The 17,720-nt window shown below is 33.8% G+C and overlaps 1 protein-coding gene across 3 annotated transcripts in view; it reads left to right on the top strand.

The window, feature by feature from the left end:
* CACNA2D1 (calcium voltage-gated channel auxiliary subunit alpha2delta 1) overlaps nucleotides 1-17,720 on the top strand; it is a 587,574-nt gene that overhangs the window by 367,335 nt on the left and 202,519 nt on the right. For all 3 annotated transcript variants that reach the window (XM_057730987.1, XM_057730986.1, XM_057730985.1), the window contains exon 4: nucleotides 3,803-3,862. In XM_057730987.1, coding sequence (XP_057586970.1) covers nucleotides 3,803-3,862 — 60 coding nt within the window. The remainder of the gene's footprint in view (nucleotides 1-3,802; nucleotides 3,863-17,720) is intronic.

Here is a 17,720-nt window from a genome sequence, read left to right as displayed (position 1 = left end):
TGGGAACTGAAGATTGGTCTTTTGGAAATAGAATAAGCTTTAGAGTCAGAAGGCCTAGGTTCAAGTCTATTTTGTTAAACTTGTGAGTCCTTAAAATAGTCTATAAAATGATTTTTTGTTTTAAATGCTCAAACCAATAGGTAGGTGTGGATATATATGTCATTAATACCTTTATGACATTGTATATATACTTCTCATTCCATAACCAAAGGATTTTCATATACACATGTGCTGTTTCATTTATAATAAAGCCATTTAATGAAACTTACTGGCTTATCTTAATATGAGGAGAATTTTGTTTTCCTCTCATAGGTATTTATGCTGAGCTGGATTTTTTCTTTCTATCTAGTGCTCCATCTGGTTTTAATATTTGATACTATATTAAGCTATACTATAAATTAAATGAGAAGAGATACATTTTCCTTTTCTGGAGTAAGTTACTGTTACAGGGTCTATTTATATATATAGCCAACTATGGAAACAGGGATGTCCTACTGAGCAAATATTCACATTTTATTAGGTAGGAATTTTATCAGTCTTAACACAACTTGCCCGTGGCATTTAATGGTAGATCATTGCCATTAAAATAAAATGTCACTTGACCAAAATAGAAGTCAGTTAGGGACTTGCAGTGTCCAGAAGACATGTCAGTTTTCTATGAATCATGACTAGCTGGTCTTTTGCCACAAGAAAGAGCACCATCAGCAACTATTTGTAGCAGTCCCCAAGATAGGCTAAGCATCTAAAGTTCTGTATTTTGCTTTGTCGTGGAATCTGCGAGGTAAAAAATATTTTATTAATTTCTTCCTGAAAAAAGAAGATAATTGTAGTTCACTTTCATGATTATGTATCCCTGGATTGCCAAGCTGGGGATATAAAATTTTGCAACTTTCCAGCTCCTTTTAAAGTATACTTTTTTTTTCTTATATATAATTACAGCTCTTTAGGTTTCTAAAACTATTTCAGAATCTTGCAATAAACGGCATTTACTTCATAAAATTAGTGTTTAAATATATACGTATTAGAACTAAGACTGATTTAGACTCTCCTCCCCCTAGGAGAATTGTTTTATAGTTTGTGGCCATTGTTCATCCTATTTAATTTCTTTTCTAGAAATAATTAACTGTGATGATTACTGTCACTAGCTTATTAAACAGGGATTATGTTCCTATTATAAGCCGTGTGATTGAGTCAGATCAGTTAAGTTGTACCTTCTCCTGCTCTCTAGAGTAGAGAACAGCACGGTTGAGTTAGAGCTGGTGCCTTGAAAACTGTGTGTGGCCCTGTGGCTGAATGTCCCCCAGTGTGTTTTGTTTGTTGGGGTGGCAGCCTCCTGTGTGTCTTGCAAGGAAAAATCTTAATATCCGTCTTCAAGACATTTTAGAGTTCTAATATTTCTTAATCTAAAAAAATTATTTAATGTGTATCTTATCCAGTATTTTGTTTAAATTCACAAAATATTTAAGTTTATTATTTGCCCCATACATATGACCAATTTAGCTGGTTTTTTTTTAATTTTTAAATTTTTTTTTATTTGTTTATTGACTGAATTGGGTCTTCATTGCTGCACACGGACTTTTTCTAGTTGGGGTGAGCAGGGACTACTCTTCATTGTGGTGCATGGGCTCCTCATTACAGTGGCTTCTCTTGTTGCAGAGCACAGGCCCTAGCTGCGTGGGCTTCAGTAGTTGTGGCACATGGGCTCAATAGTTGTGGCGCACAGGCACAGAGGCTTAGTTGCTCCATAGCATGTGGGATCTTCATGGAGCAGGGCTCAAACCCGGGTTGCCTGCATTGGCAGGAGGATTCTTAACCACTGCGCCACCTAGGAAGTCCCAATTTAGCTGTTCTTATATGGCCTGTTAAAAATAAGGGAAGACTTATATTCTGAATTTTGTCAAGAATATGCCTTTGTGTTTACTTTCTCATTCTGTCTTTTAGTATTTTCCCTACTAAAGTTTTCCTATAAAGAAAGTACTTCCATTTCCATTTCTTTTGCCATTTTTATGCACTTTTTTGCAAAACTTTCACCCCGAATTTGAGTTTCTAAAAGTATTATGATGCAGTATTACTGAAATGTATACACTTTTCCCTTGATTTTGCTCCCTTTAGATTTTTGGCTTTGTAGGGATGGAGAATCTTTTTTTGGTTACTCTCCCTGGTACAATTTCTAACATTTACTAGCTTCTCTTATGTTCCATTGATGCCTAGTAGTTGATAAACGGAAACCTCTGTCATTTAAGCACACTGGAGAATATTTCCTTTAATTCAGTGAGGGATTCTTAACTTGAGATTTCCCACTAGGCAGTATTTTGTAGTCATTGGTAATACCTTTGTAATAGTTTAGAAAACTGAATGGATTATAATATTATTTAAGAGGGAATAAAAACCAATGCATTAGTATAAAACTAGCCTAAAGTGGTGTTTCCATTCCCCAAGGTGGGCTAGACTTCCACAGCAAGAGCACACACTAACGTATAGTTCATAGTGAAAGGTCAAAAACATGAACCAACAAACCACTATGAGATTTATACTTTTATAAAACCTGACCTGATCATTTCTATCTCTTAGTAAATGAGTTTAGTACGTATATTATATTTTTGTGTTATAGTTGTCCTATTTTGCATGTCTCCTAGCTATGTGGGGGGCAGGCTACAGATGAACACAACACTAAAAGGGACACAGAGTACAAATGCAATCATAATGACCCTGCAGAGGTAGAGAGCTGACATATATATTTGCTTACTGTCTGCCAGGGACTGTTCTAATCACTTCATATATAGTATCACATTTAATCCTTTCAGCAGTCCATGATGCAGATTTTGACATTATTTCCATTCAAAAATGGGAGAAGAGACTTTAACTTTTCCCAAGTTTGCACAGCTATCGTGCAATAGCATTGGTATTTACACTCAGGCAGTCTGGTTTCAAAACTGTTCTTAATAACCAAATGTTACTGTCTCTTGTGAAAGCTTAGCACAACAGAGAACATGATAGTAACACTGGGGAACACAAAGAGAAAAATATAAAAACTATTAGAGAAGGAAAAAGGAATTCATCTACAAAAAAGTCATTAGCAGGCTGACAATAGGCATTTCATCTCCAACTAAACCTAACAAAATAACTTTTTAAAAATGCTAAAGGAAAATAAGTCAGGCTAGAATTCTCTAACGACTTTGGCATACAGAGTGAAGGGGAAATGAAGCCATTTTCAGATGTGTGGATTATGATAGTTTGCTACTCACAGATATCTGAATAAAGTCTTAAGAATGTACTTTAGCAAGGAGAAAATGATTGCATCTTTGTGGCTTTTGGTAAAAAACTAAAAATGCTGTTAAGAAGGTGCCTATACAGCATTTAGCATATATTTATTGATTTCGCAATGTCATTTCCTTTCCACTTACATAGAAATATGTGCTATAAAGGTATTTATTAAAAGCAAGCTTCCACCAAGATTTATATGCTCTACTAATCAAAGCTTTTTTTCTTTTTTTCTAAATAATTTAATGTTAGTCATTGATAGAAAGCACTCAAAGTGGACACTACTGCCAGTGATGGCAGAGGTAGTAAACTTAACAGTGTTCAAGAATACTATGCTATTTATTACTGAAGAGTAAATACATATATATCAACTTTAGTAAATTAGATTACTAAATGATTTAGAATTTATGAATCACAAATAAGGAATCTCTTTTTTTTGTTTGTTTGTGTCTTAATAATTGATTGGAAAACCCAAGCACCGTATAACAAGTATATATGCATGTGGTCATTTGAATTCTAAGTTTTCTTGTTTCCTTTCCAGCGCCTGGCTTTGGAAGCAGAGAAAGTTCAAGCAGCCCACCAGTGGAGGGAGGATTTTGCAGTAAGGACCCTTTTTAACCACTTGATTTAATAAGTACATTGATGTTTTGTGTTTGGATAATTATGATTGCTTTTAAAATAATTTTTTGGTAATGGACTCTTATGGTATTAATGGGACCAAAAACTAGCTAGCTGTACTTTGTTGTTTTAGAAAAACAACAGAAAAATAACATTAAATTACTATACTTGAATAATTTTTGTAGGTATTATGAATATACTAGCTGAAAAATAAGTGGCATTTTGTGAGAAGTGACATGCATATTGTAATCACTTTGGTGTGGGCAATGCGATTGAAGTTAGAGTAGATGTCTTAAGACCTCTTAAATTTTAATTTGCTGCACATTAGCTAGAAGTTATCCTTTGTCTGCTCTGGCCTGCTTTTAGAAATGTCATCTGATATTAATTTTTGCTTGTATTTGGGCTAATTATACACATTCTTCTTGTGATGAGTTCCTTCCCTCCCTCCCTCCCTCTCATCTCTATCGTATTTTCTTATATCCATGGTACACAGTGAAGAAGTTTGACCTTAATAGTTAAACTACTTCTGTTACATATTTGAATTGTTTCATTTATAGTGAAAATCTCTTTAGTTTCTGATCAAAGAAAAATTCCAGACAACTCATTTGGGGCATGCTAACCCCCCTTCCCCCATATAAAATAGGATTAGAGAGTGAGTGGCAGCTTGATTACACTGTTCAATTGTCTTTGAATGTTTACAAAGCAAAAATATCAAATTTGAAGGTAAGAAAGTTGTGCTTCAATAGAACACTAAACTGAGGTTTAGGAATTAGCACTTTTACTTTGTGTTTGTGTGATTATATTGTATATCAAAGGAAAATACAGTCAATGATACTTCATTCATTTATAGGGTAACAGTCTTTCATGCTTGATGATTTTGATATTATTTATTTTCACTGTCTTTTCCACAGATTTATATCTCTTAAGCAAACTCTTAGTCTACTCAGTTGAGAGTCTATTTGACTACTGGCAATTTGATTCTTTCACTTAAATTGATCATATTGCTTGATTTGTTGATATCATGTAGGTACTGGCTTATATGTTATACCTTATGGTATCATATAGGTACTGGCTTAATATACCTTTGTTATAGGTACATTAAGAAAGATCAATGTGTCTTCAATAATATATAAAGAAAAAATCAGTGATGAAGTTAAAAACAACCTTTTTGAGTATAGAGGACAAATTTTAAGCTAATCCAATGAAGATTTTACAGTGGAGTTGGTTGCTGTTAGATGAAAGGAAAGTAAACCTGCATTTTTTGGTGTGTCTTGAATAGACCAAAAACAGCCAAAGTAATTAATCCAAGCAAATATCCTTTTGATGAACTAATAATTAGTGGAATTTACTTTGCCTCCCCATCTTAGAGGTGGCATAGTGAAACCAGCGTAAAGGCATAATAGTTGTGAAGTTAGACTTTGTATTCTTCCTAGTCTTGATATAGTAAATTGGTGCTATTTTAGTTTAAATCATGAGTGATTCTGAGAGTCCAAAGACCATTAAGTTCATCCAAATCAGATTGCATAGTATATATATATATATATTCTATTGCTGTTCCAAAAAGCTTTTCTTGCATTAAAGGAATTTGGTAATATCTCATGTAGTCATTTATTAGTTGTGTGTCTTTTCCAGTTTTCGAGGGAGAAATAATGTATTAAAGATAACTTTACAAATAGGAATGTGGTATGTAAAGTTTCCTTTCCCAGATGTATTGGCTTATTTACACTAAGATGACATTTTGGCAGTGATTTATTTTTCTTTACAGAAGTGATGGGTGACCATTGTAGATGACGCAGAAACTCTCAGTGCGTGCTAGCCATTACTCTCTTTTATTGAATCCAAAGGCACTTTATCGGTTATGTATTGCTAAGAAAAAAAAAGCCAATTAAATTATGATGCACCAACAATTTTAAGCAGCATTCATACTTGTTGGATGTCAAAATGTGTAAAAATTTACCTTGAAATGTAACTCCTTTTATCTGTTCTCTCAGTGCCTATATCCAAACAGAAGTACTGCTAGGAAAAGTCATGCAAGAGGACACATCAGTTCCACAGTGACACAAATGCCATGACTAGATCTTCTATGGTTAAATAGAAAATGAATGGTTTACCCAGTAAATGTTAGGAGTTCTTAGCAAATAGTCGTCACCGTGTGGGAGAATTCTTGAACAAATTCTGTACTAAATTTCCCCTTAGATTACCTCACAATTTATTTAGGACCTATGAACATAGTGATTGACATTAAAAGAGATTGTTAAAGGGAAAACAAATTAGGGCACTTTAGAGCCCTGTCAACTCATTTCCCAAGTACCCATCTTGAAGGACTATAAATGATGTTCACAGGACTCGTATCTGTCACAGTTTGCCATTGAGAACTGATATTTTCCATAAAAGTCTTTACAACAGCCCTTCCTTTTGAAATACCGTCAGCGATAGGCTGTTGAGATAGTAGTGATCTTATATTTGAAGAACAGAACCTGAATGAAGATTGCCTTCAGGTTCAAATAAGTAAATACTGCAAAAAGAAGAGACCCTTTCTTCCTTTTTCCTTTTTCCTTTCCTGATAAACTAGATGTTGCTTCAATACATATATATACAGTAAGGTTAAACACATCCTTCAAGACCATAATAAAAATCAAATTCAAATTCATGCATGGTTGGAAAATAGAAACCACCAATATTAAAAACACACACAAAACAGTTGCAAATATGATCAACATCTTAACCAAATATTTTAAAATGTTTAATTTGAAGTTAAATGCTATTATACATCAAAAGGTCCTTCTTTTAGACTTTATAAGCCTTTTATCTTTTAAGGCATTTATCTATTTGCATCAGTGCAATACTTCTTTAATGCCACCCTTTAATAATTTAACACTAGGATGATTTAGAAGGCAGAAATAATTTCCTAAAAGGTACATTAACATTTCAAAAAGAAATGTAGTATGCCAATTCTTCCCTCCAGTATACGTAGGGAAGTTTCATTAACATGACTTAAGCAAAATGTTGATTAACATTTTGTACTCTGTGCTGTAGAGAAATCTCAAGAACAACAAGAACAAAAGGCAAAGCACTAAATGCTGGCAACAAGAAATGTCTCCTGTAATTCCCACTCTCTCTCAGCTCCACTCAGTTCCCAATTGGATTTACAATTGAGGGAACAAAGGGCATACACTATAAATGGATTAAGATTTATGCGGTCATGCATTTACATGTTCAAACCAATATTTGTAAATAAGATGTGACTATCAGCTGCCTTTGAGGTCTGCATGCAACCTACTGGCATTCAAGGGCACATCTCATGTCACTTATTATGGGCATATTATTTTATTAAGGACAGGTGGGAGAAGGAAAAAAGAGCTTTGAAAATTAATTGTTCTGCATGAAATAATTGCTATTATTTCTCCTGAACAGATCTTTTCCAATTGCTTTGAAATCTCATTTGATTGCATTGCAATGGTTGGTTAACTAAAGCAATTTTGTTTCCAACTAACCCTGCAATATTAATTGTACTTACACATGTATAAACATAAGGGGTGCCTAATTTGTATTTTAATAAGTAGGATCTTTATGTATGGCTTATTACCATCAGCTTGTTACTGTGAAGGCTGAATAAAGACAGTCTAGAAATTGGCCAGTAGATAAAACATTTGAGGAGCCTTTTAAAGCCCTAGCTTCACAGAGAAACTAAATTAGACAGTGGGAATTTTTCTAGTGAAGTTGAATGTTATTGAGTGTTAATCAGCTCACTTAGGTCTCCTAATTTAGCTTTAATTACATATATTTTTTAAAAATTACCTTACTCAAATCATGTTTTGAAATGTTGCTTTAAAAGTTATTCTGTTTAGAATTTTGGGTTTATATAAGTTATCAATAGGCACTGGCATTCTGTATTTTATTATTTCATCCTAATCATTTCATGAAAAAGCATCACCTTTGTTGATTGCAGCACAGACAATTGTGAGTATGGGAACTATGAAACTATACTGTACTTATTTTGGTTATAATCTATAAGAGAAACACTATTCTAAATTATAATTGTGCAAGTCCTGGATATGAAAGTGCTGACTTTTTAGGAATAAAAAAATGGGGAGGTGGCATTCTGTCTTAATGAATGAATGAATGAATTTAATAGATTATCAAGATGATTTTAGTCTCCAGCTGGATTTAGTCTTTCTTAGTTTCTACCTTTGGTTGAATTGTCCTTTTGAAATCAAATGCTTGCATATATTTCAGTATATTTTTGCAACAATTCTTATGTAGAGAAACAATCAGTTTTTTACTACTGCTTTTTTTTTTAGAGTCTTGTCAGTTTCTCCTCATCATCAAGATAGATGAAAAGGAGCCACAATGCAAAATTGATTTATTCCCAAATTGTAGGAAACCAATTTAATAGAAAAGAGCCAGGCAAATTTATGGTGCTGTACACTTTTAGTTTATGCATGCATATAAATACCCGTGGTAAGAGCATTATAAGACAGCAGAGTGGAAAATAATAACCATGGGCTTTAAACTGTTAGTTATCCTGGGTGGTAACCGCTATCTTTTGTTTCTTATATTGAAAAAAAGAAGCAACAAAGTATTTGTCCATTAATTACCTAGCCAATAATCTTGGTTTTATTTTTAATAATATTTATTAAGGTCTAATGATCTTCCTGTCTTCACTGTTATCTCCTTGAAGGCCAAGGTCACATGATAGTACATGATAATACAGTAGAACTCCCCAAAGTAAGATGTCATGACAGTATGTCCTGGGTTAATGCAGATTGAGATCTAATTGGAGCTGGGTAAGTTTCTTTCTTTTTTGTCCCCCGCTCAGGAAGGTAGAGAGGAGTTAGAAAAGACAGGTATCTCTGACTTGGGAAATGGGGAGGTGGATGGGGTCTTTATGTTTTTTAAGGCTAATGTGCTGCCTTAGTATCCTGGTATTGAGCTGATGAAAACATTGCTAAATTATTGGGAGATTCCTGGAATTGCTGCCAATATACTAAAAGTTGTAGCCATGAAGAACACACAGAATCATCCTCATTGATATTTAAGCTATAGCTCTTTATTGCCATCAGCATGTATCGAACTGTAGTTGTCACAAGAGAGCTTTTGAGCTTAGGTATTTCATTAACCTCTCCATAACTTGAGCTACATTTTATTAAAAATTTTGGGCACCACTTATTTGCATTAAAGTGGGGTTTACTAAATTAATTCCCAACCACAGAAGAAATAAAAAGATGAAGAAAAATATATAAGCATTACAAATCACTGCATAGTCTACGAAGATTGGCTCTATAAACTTTTGTCCACTTCTTATTTAAAAATCTTCAATTACTTTCCATTTAGCATAAATGATCTACTGGCCTTTCATGATCTGGCCCCGTCTTATCTTTCCCAAATTTTCTATTGCAACATTTTCCCCACAGCTGTTATCCTTCTCCTGAAATTCCAAGTCCCAAACAGAGTATACTACTTGATGTTTCCCTAAGACAATATTCTTTCCTTCATCTTCAGATCTTCAGACCTTTTGATAATCTCTGCCTAGAAATCTTCTTTCATCTCTCCCCAATTTCCTTTTGGCTTTGATCCACCAATCTTGGATTTGTTGTCTGTTTTATATGCCCAGTATATATTCATGTTCAGGTATGTACTCCCTGTATAATTTTCCCTTTTCCACATTTTTTCAGCACTAAAATATAAACTTCCTGGGGATAAGAACTTTGGCTAAAGCATTACTAAAAAAACCTGTAGTCTAATGCAATGCATAATAGACAGTAGCCTATAAATAATTTTTTAATTAAAAAGTTACTTGTAGTATTGAGGTATCTATTTTTACTCTAAATATTTTTCAGTTTTACTGGAGAGATAATAAAAAACTTTGCTTAAACTTCACTTTTGAAATGTCTGAATACATTTGCCCACAGCTGTGGCATAGTTACAGAGCACTGGGCTTGGAGTTAGGCAAATCTGTTTCAAATGTTGGCTTTGCCACTAACTTGCAATGCAATTTTAGAAAAATAACAGTCTTTTGAATATCAATTTATCTAAAAACTCTTGGTTCTGTAGTCTCCACCAGCATAATTATTTTTGTAAGATGTGCTGTGCTTACCCTATCTCCCTACCAAGGAAGATATTTTCTACAAACCTTGGGATACATCTCAGGTGTTCAGACACAGGTTGACACAAGTCCCTGGACGGCTGTTCGCCTAGCCCAGCAAGCATCTGCCAGCTCCCATCACTGTGGTGCTCAATTTGCTATCATTGCTCCAAGGAAAGAATATCACTGCTCAGTCTGCTGTCAACTGGTGCATCCCAAACTGCAAAGCCCTTGAACTTGAGTCATGGTGCACCCTGTGCAGAAAGAAGGTGAATGACCCTAATTTCCAGCCATAGATTGTTTTTTAAACCTAGATAAATAATATTTTAATGTATTATTTTAAAAAGTCAAAGTTCTTAAAAAATCCGCAGTGAAAAAAATATTAAATTTACTTTTCTTTAAAAAGTTTTATTGTGATAACACAGCATGAGACCTGCCCTCTTAACAAAGTGTACTCATTATTGTTGACTACAGGTACAATGTTGTACGGTAGATCTCCACAGCTAATTATCTTGTCTTGCTTAATTAAAATTTTATACCTGTTGATTACTCACTCCCATTTCCCCCTCCTCCCCAGCCCCTGTTAACCACCATCCAGTCTGTGATTTTATTAAGTTGACTTTTTATATGTCTCATGTAAGTGGAATCAGGCAGTATTTGTCCTTCTGTGTCTGCCTTATTTCACTTAGCTTAATGTCCTCAAAGTCCATTCATGTTGTCATATTACAAAATCTACTTTTTAGAGGCTGAAGAATACCATATTGTATGTGTATATCACGTTTTTTTTCATCCATTCATCTGTCGATGGACATTTAGGTTGTTCCCACATCTTATCTATTGTGAGTAAGGGTACAATGAAAATGGGAGTGTTAATATTTCTTCCAGATCCTGATTTTAATTCTTTTAGATATGTATCCAGAAGAGGAATTGCTGGATAATATGGCATTTCTTTTCTTAATTTTCTTGAGAAACCTTCATACTGTTTTGTGTAGCAGCTGCACCATTTTGGATTCTCACCAACAGAGTGCAAGAGTTCCAATTTCTTCACATCCTTGCCAATGCTTGTTGGTTGTTTAATGGATTAAAGACTTAAAGGTAAAACCGGAAACTCTAAGACTCTGTGACTAAAACATAGAGGAAAATTTCATAACATTGGTCTTGGCAGTGATTTTATGGATATGATATACCGAAAGCATAGGCAACAAAACCAAAAATAAACAAGTGGGACTACATAAAACTAAAAAGCTTCTGCACAGCAAAGGGAACAATCAACACAGTGAAAAGCAATGTAAGAGTGGGAGAAAATATTTGCAAACCATGTATCTGATAAGGTGTTAATCTCCAAAATATATAAGGAACCTGTATAACCCATTATCAAAAATGATAACCCTAGACAATTTTAATCACCAGACTCTGAGGGTGGTTCTCATAGTTCCGTTTATTTAGTTCTTCTCCCAAAGAAGGCAGAAACACCTTTTCCTTAGGGGTCTTTGAGGAGACTTATTTTTTACATTATCCTCATTTTGTTAGTGTCTGTGTGAACTCTTGTTTATGTTTTTTCTTTTTTAGGAAACAGTCAACCTCCAGCAAATGAATGCATAAAAACAGATTTCTGATACTTTTTCAACTTTAATCCTGTATTGCCATAGCTCATGTTCATCCTGGAAGACCTTGATTGCTACATGCATTCATATTTCCAAAAAGCTCTTTGAAATTAAGTGAGATAGTTTATGGGAATATGCTTAGTACTTTGAAAGATCTTAAACAATGATAATTTTAATAGAGGAGGCACTCTCTCCTTCTAGATTTCTTTCTTTCAAGAAGTTGGCATATTGCTTTTTAATGATTAAGTGTAGCTAATCATTAAAAGTGTAGCTGGTTATACCTTCTTAAGAGGGAAAATATGCATTGTCCATAACAGGCACTAGATGAGTGATTGCTGAATTGACCTAAACCCTTTTTACTTACATTCCATTTATGTATTAAGACTGCATTCATGAAGAATGACTACATTTGGAAGTGACAAGTACTCAGTGTGAGACTAACAAAATTAAGCTTTTTGTTCTTGTTGATGTTTTTCTTTAAGTTTGTATGAAGTTTTGGTTTACTTGGTGCCTAAAACAGCCCTGGTAGACCTTTGTAGAGATGAAACAAAACAGTTGTATCTAAAGAGATCTTTAGGGAGTACAGAAACGAATACATATTTCTATTTACTGTAGATCCTTTAGGACCAAGTCCTGGGGCAGTAACTGTATTCTCAGAGATAATTATTATCTTGAGAATAACATTAGATGTTGGAATAGTTTCAACTTAATGGAATTTTAGATATGTTAATGGCTTTGTTCATATTGCTATGGGAAAGAGAATGTTTTAGGAATTGAATTACTGGCCTAGAGAGCTTTTCTCCTAAAGGATTGACATTATGGTGATGAAACTTGGAGCTTTAAAATAAAGAAGCAAAGTATAAGATGCAGGCAATTAATGTAGGTCATAGAGTTTAGTCAGTAGTAGGATACATTTGGACTTTGGGAGCCACCTAGTAGGAGAATTGACTGTGAGAACTGAGGGCTTAGTACACCAGTTTCAGTGGAGGGATATTGTATGTCCAGAAAATAGGAAAGCTGTTGAAACAAGTGTTGAGAATGTGAACATTGCAATCAAAAGCTTAGTCAAAAAAATGTCTCTAGGTAGACAGAAGACATTTTTAAGAGGTCTCTAATTTAAACTTATAGGTTAAAGAAAAAAAAAAGACAAGAAAATCTAGAGAATATTCAACTACAAGTTTAAAAAAGTATGTAATAGACTTTAGTGCTGGATTTGATTGCGTAAGAGAGAAATGCTATGGTAATTGAGGGGAGTAACCAACTCCTCCATTCATACAAAGTTACTTACTTCTTTAAAGTTCACACCTTTTGTCATCTTCTAACCTTTCAAGCCAGTCTGTCAATGGATTTATCCCTCATGCTATCCTCTCTCTCTAATTAGTCAACATTTTTTTTTCCTTTTACTGTCTCATCAACATACAAACTGGCTTCCATATCTTCTGTCATTAAAAAAAATTTTTTTTTGTGTTGTCCCTTTTAGTTTTGCCACATTTCTTTGCTGTCTTATTCTGCCAGCCTCAAAAAAGATGTAGACCATCCCTTCATCTTCACCTTCACCCTTTGACCAGCCCACCCCAATCTGACAGCAAAATTCATCCATTGTAAAATTGTTCTTAGTAGTCACATTTTCCTCCACGTCATCAAATCTAATGGACATTTTCTATTTGTCTTTGAATTTGGACTTTTCCGAAGACCAAGGGAATGTACTCCTCTCTATTTCCCTCTCTCTTCAAACATAAGTTTCTTCTATTAGTTTTCAGGAAACCCCACTTCCTGGTTTTCTAGTTTCATCACTATTTATTCCTTCTCAATCTCCTTTTTAGTACTTCTTTCTATACTGTAGCTCTAATGCCTAAATTTAGGGCACAGTCTTAGCCCTCTTGTCTTTAATGCCTATACTTTCTCCCAGGACACCTCATCCATTTCGTTGAAATTAAATATAATTCTAACCAAATCTCTTTTCTGAGCTCTAGGCTCATTTATGTAACTGACCACTTGCTGCTTCCATTTAGCTGTCTCACTTGCATGGCAGTAACATGCCCAGATGAGCTATTGTTTCCATTCCTCCCTCCCTTAGTATCCTAATCATCTGTTTAATTTCTCTTTCTCAAATGAGATCACCTTCTCCTGGTTCACCTAGCCAATTCTTAATTTCTCTCTCTGCCATAACCCCTCATATAATCCATGTGAAATTCTATCAGTTCCAACTCCATATACATCATGCAACCATTCATTTCTCTTCATCTTTACAACCACCATCTTCATCCAAACCACTGACATTCACAGGCAGAATAATCTTGAAATTTTTAACCAAATTATGAATCAAAGAGTTCACTCCACTGTTCTAAGGAATCCACATATTTGTTTTACAGAATCATAGTGGTCTAACATATATTATACATAGTTAAATAAGATTTTTAGACTGTCAATTCAATAGAAGAGAATGACGAGACTTTTAAAAATTAATACACAATTTTATAAGATAGTGGAAAATGTAGCTGTGTATATCCTTCTGACACAAACATTTGGAGGCCAAATAAGATGAACAAGTTGTAAAAATTTTAAACCAATAAGTCAAACAAATATCAAAATGGAGTAGTTTAATACACATCCGAAATTAGAAAGTTACGTGCTGCTTTTCTCAAACCGCCCGTGAAAAATGTGTTTGTATAGCAGCAACAATAAAATCTAGGCAGCACAAGTAACAACTAGATTAAAAAAAAGAGAGAGCAAAATATTACCTTTAGGCAAAATTAATGATACAAAATGTGAAGTTTTGTATGAATTTGGTTGTAAAATAGTAATTGCAAAATGCCTGCTTCTGCTTTGTTTGAAGACGTATTATGGTTTGAGAGAGAGGGTAATCAAGAGAGCTTGCAATTGCTGAATGTTGTAAAAAATCTGTTATTATGGAATTGTAGTATTATGTGCCATGAGATATATGTTAACTAAATTATTAGATTCCAAAAATTGTAAAATTACCACATTGCAAAAACTACATTACTTTGTTATAATGTTTCACCACTGTGTGGGCAGTTCTCCTGGGGATCTAATAAGAATCACTTGGAAGCCTTTTCCTTCAAAGTCCTCTATTACATCCTCCTGCCAAGGTTCTTAGTGATGTCCTATGGGGGTGAAGCCAAGACATTGAGAATCCTTCTGTAGTGAGCCAGTGTGACTGACTGGAATACGATCTCTCTCTCATGAGTGTTAAAACTGAAGAAAGCTTGACAAACACTAACTGGAGGGCTTATTAATTATGAAAATAAAAACAATGACTCTAAATCCAGTTCTAAAGCTTGGTAAAAGAGGATTGAATGGTAAATAAACTTGATATAGAAAAGAAAATTGTAATAGGCAACCAGAGGCTGCAAAAACACTAGTTGGGTTTAGTTAATACCAAAATAGCAATAATAACAATAATCAGCCTTACTCAATCACTTTTCTTCTAAAATTATATCTTAATTGTTTTTGTAAAAATATTTCAATATCATTAAAAATTAAAATGAGATAGATAACTACAAAAGAAAAATTAAAATCTCCCCTAATCTCCACAACCAAGTTTACTCCTTGTTTACATTTAGTGATGCTACATCTCATGATGTTCAATTTATCTGTTTATACCTTTTTTCCATGTATTTTTATGATATATACACAAAATTCATAGTCATATAACAGAATGTACAAACTTATAATCAGAAAGTGTGTTCTATTTTGAATAAATTAACGTTTGTGTGTTGTGTTCTCTAACTTTCTTCATATATCCCCAAATCTTATTAAATTATTACTTTTACATTAAGATTTGTCTTACATTCTGTAACCATAGTTTCCACAGTGTCTAATCCTGGTTCTGTATTTTGATGGATTAAATTCTATCAGCAGAACTTCTGTGATAGATCCTCCATTACTGACTTTATTTGTTTGTTTTTGTTTTCTGTTTAAATTCATAGTTTGATTGAATGGATTTTGTTGTGAAGTAGTTTGATGAAGAAGAGCCGTGAGGTGCTTTAATTCCTGAGTTCTTGTGTGATCGAGATTATCTGGGCATTTCATTTTGGACTTGAAGAAAACCTTGACTAAGTATGCATTTTTCTCCCCTCAAAATGTTGGGACATTGCTTCACAGTCTTTTATCATTTTTAGTGGCCACCAAGAACTCTAAAGCTATTCTGATTCTAGTCCCTGGTTTGTATCCTGAATTGACTTGATTTTTTTCACTGATTCGCTAATGATATATTCTTTGTTCTTGAGGTTGAACTAGGAATGATACATCTGATTGTTGATTGTTTGGTGTCTTCTTATTAAAGTTACAGTTTCATTTCAGAGATGTAGATGTTTACTTTCAGCATAGTTTTGAATATTTCTGCATAAATTTTTTCATACTCTTTTTTTCAAGAATATTACTTTACTGCAAGTTGGACCTCCTTTTATGTTTTCCATAAATGACATCTTCTTTATTATAGTTTTTTAAAAGTACATCTTTATTCAGTTACATTTCCTTTGGCATGATTTTCTGAAGACTGTCTGGAATGATGGTCTTTTCTCCCACATCTGTGCTTTGTTGTTTTCTTGTGACTTTCTTCGCTAAATAATCTTTTTTGTATCTCCCAGTTTTCTCTATGTTCTGACAGCTTCTTTACCAACTTATATTGGTTTATAATTTAATCTTTTGAACTCCTTTTTATCACTAGTTCTTTTTGGGTGCACGAGCTTAGTTCCTCCGCAGCATGTGGGATCTTCCTGGAGCAGGGATCGAACCTATGTCCTCTGCATTAGCGGGCTGTTTCTTAACCACTGCGCCACCTAGGAAGCCCCTGAACTCCTTTATCTTTTATTTTCTTTCATTTTTTTTCCCCTGGGTATCTCCATCCACCCCCTATTTTAAAGAATAGGTCTGTAATTTCTCTGAGACTCTGAAGAACCATGGCTCTTAATTCTTCCTTTTACGTTAGGATTTCATGTATTAAGTTAGTTTTCCTTTCTTCCTTCCCTTTTCCAAAAATGGCTATGCACAGGTTCCTGAATCTTTGAGTAAAGTACTAATTTGATGGAAGCTGATGAAGAAAAGTTAAAAATAAAAGAGAACCCAAGATAGTTTAGGGCTTCCACTAATAGGACTGTTCCACTAAGGTGAATAGTGTTAGCTGTATTCCATAATATGCTCTTTCCTTTGCACATTTCCAGTCAGTTTTTTAACATTCAAGAAGTCTCTAGACTTATGGTAAAAACAATTGTCATGGCTTTCTTGAAGCAATATGGTGATTGCCATTTCTCTTTCTTACTGGGATTTATATCCTTTTATGTTTTTCAGTTAGAATTTATTTAGTAAAAATAGAAAACTGCAGGTAATAGTAGTATTAATTGCATTTTCAGAGCCAAAATAGGGAATGTCCAACATAAGTGTTCCTGAAAATATGTATATGTAATTAGCCGCTTAATACCAGTTGAAAATTATAAATTCCACTATTAAATTAATTAGAAAATATGAGGAAGAAAAGAAAATACAATGTAAACCGGTGAGAAGATAGAGAAAGCAGAAAATACTCTAAATAGAAACCCTAAAGTTACCATTTGCGCATGAGAATTATTGATTCTCAGCTTATAATTTGCTTCTGACTTCATTCAATAGGATATTTTGTTGTCTAACATTCAGTCTAAAATTATTTTTTGAGCCATGAAGCAAGTCAAAAAAAATCATAATTAGAAGTGGCATACTCTAATAAATAGAATTGCCAACCAAGGTGCTATGAAGAGTTTGGTTTGGTTGTTTCCTATTGTGTGATTTTTAGCGAATTAATGTCTAAACCACCGTTTTTTTCAAAAATAAAAAGATAACATTGGTACTAATAGCATAGAGTTATTTTGATACTTAATGAAAATTATGCATGGAAGCCTTCACACAGGTCTTTGACAAGTAGATTCAAGCATTTGAGATAACTGAAATTTTCTTAGCAGTCAAATTTAGTTTTCTTTAAAAACTTATAGTCTTCCTGCTTGGTTTCATGTAGGCAACATCTTGACATCATGAAACACCTTTCACGTATAAATAATCAGTACATTTCATTGAGATCAGTTTTGCTTGTGAATGTGTTGTTCCCCTTTTGAAACACATTTTTAAAGATTTCAAAAAAAAAATACCCACTATGAAATGTT

The sequence above is a fragment of the Hippopotamus amphibius genome, chromosome 4, assembly GCF_030028045.1.
Source record: "Hippopotamus amphibius kiboko isolate mHipAmp2 chromosome 4, mHipAmp2.hap2, whole genome shotgun sequence".
NCBI classification, from domain to species: Eukaryota; Metazoa; Chordata; class Mammalia; order Artiodactyla; family Hippopotamidae; genus Hippopotamus; species Hippopotamus amphibius.
This window is presented reverse-complemented; position numbering and strand designations above follow the sequence as displayed.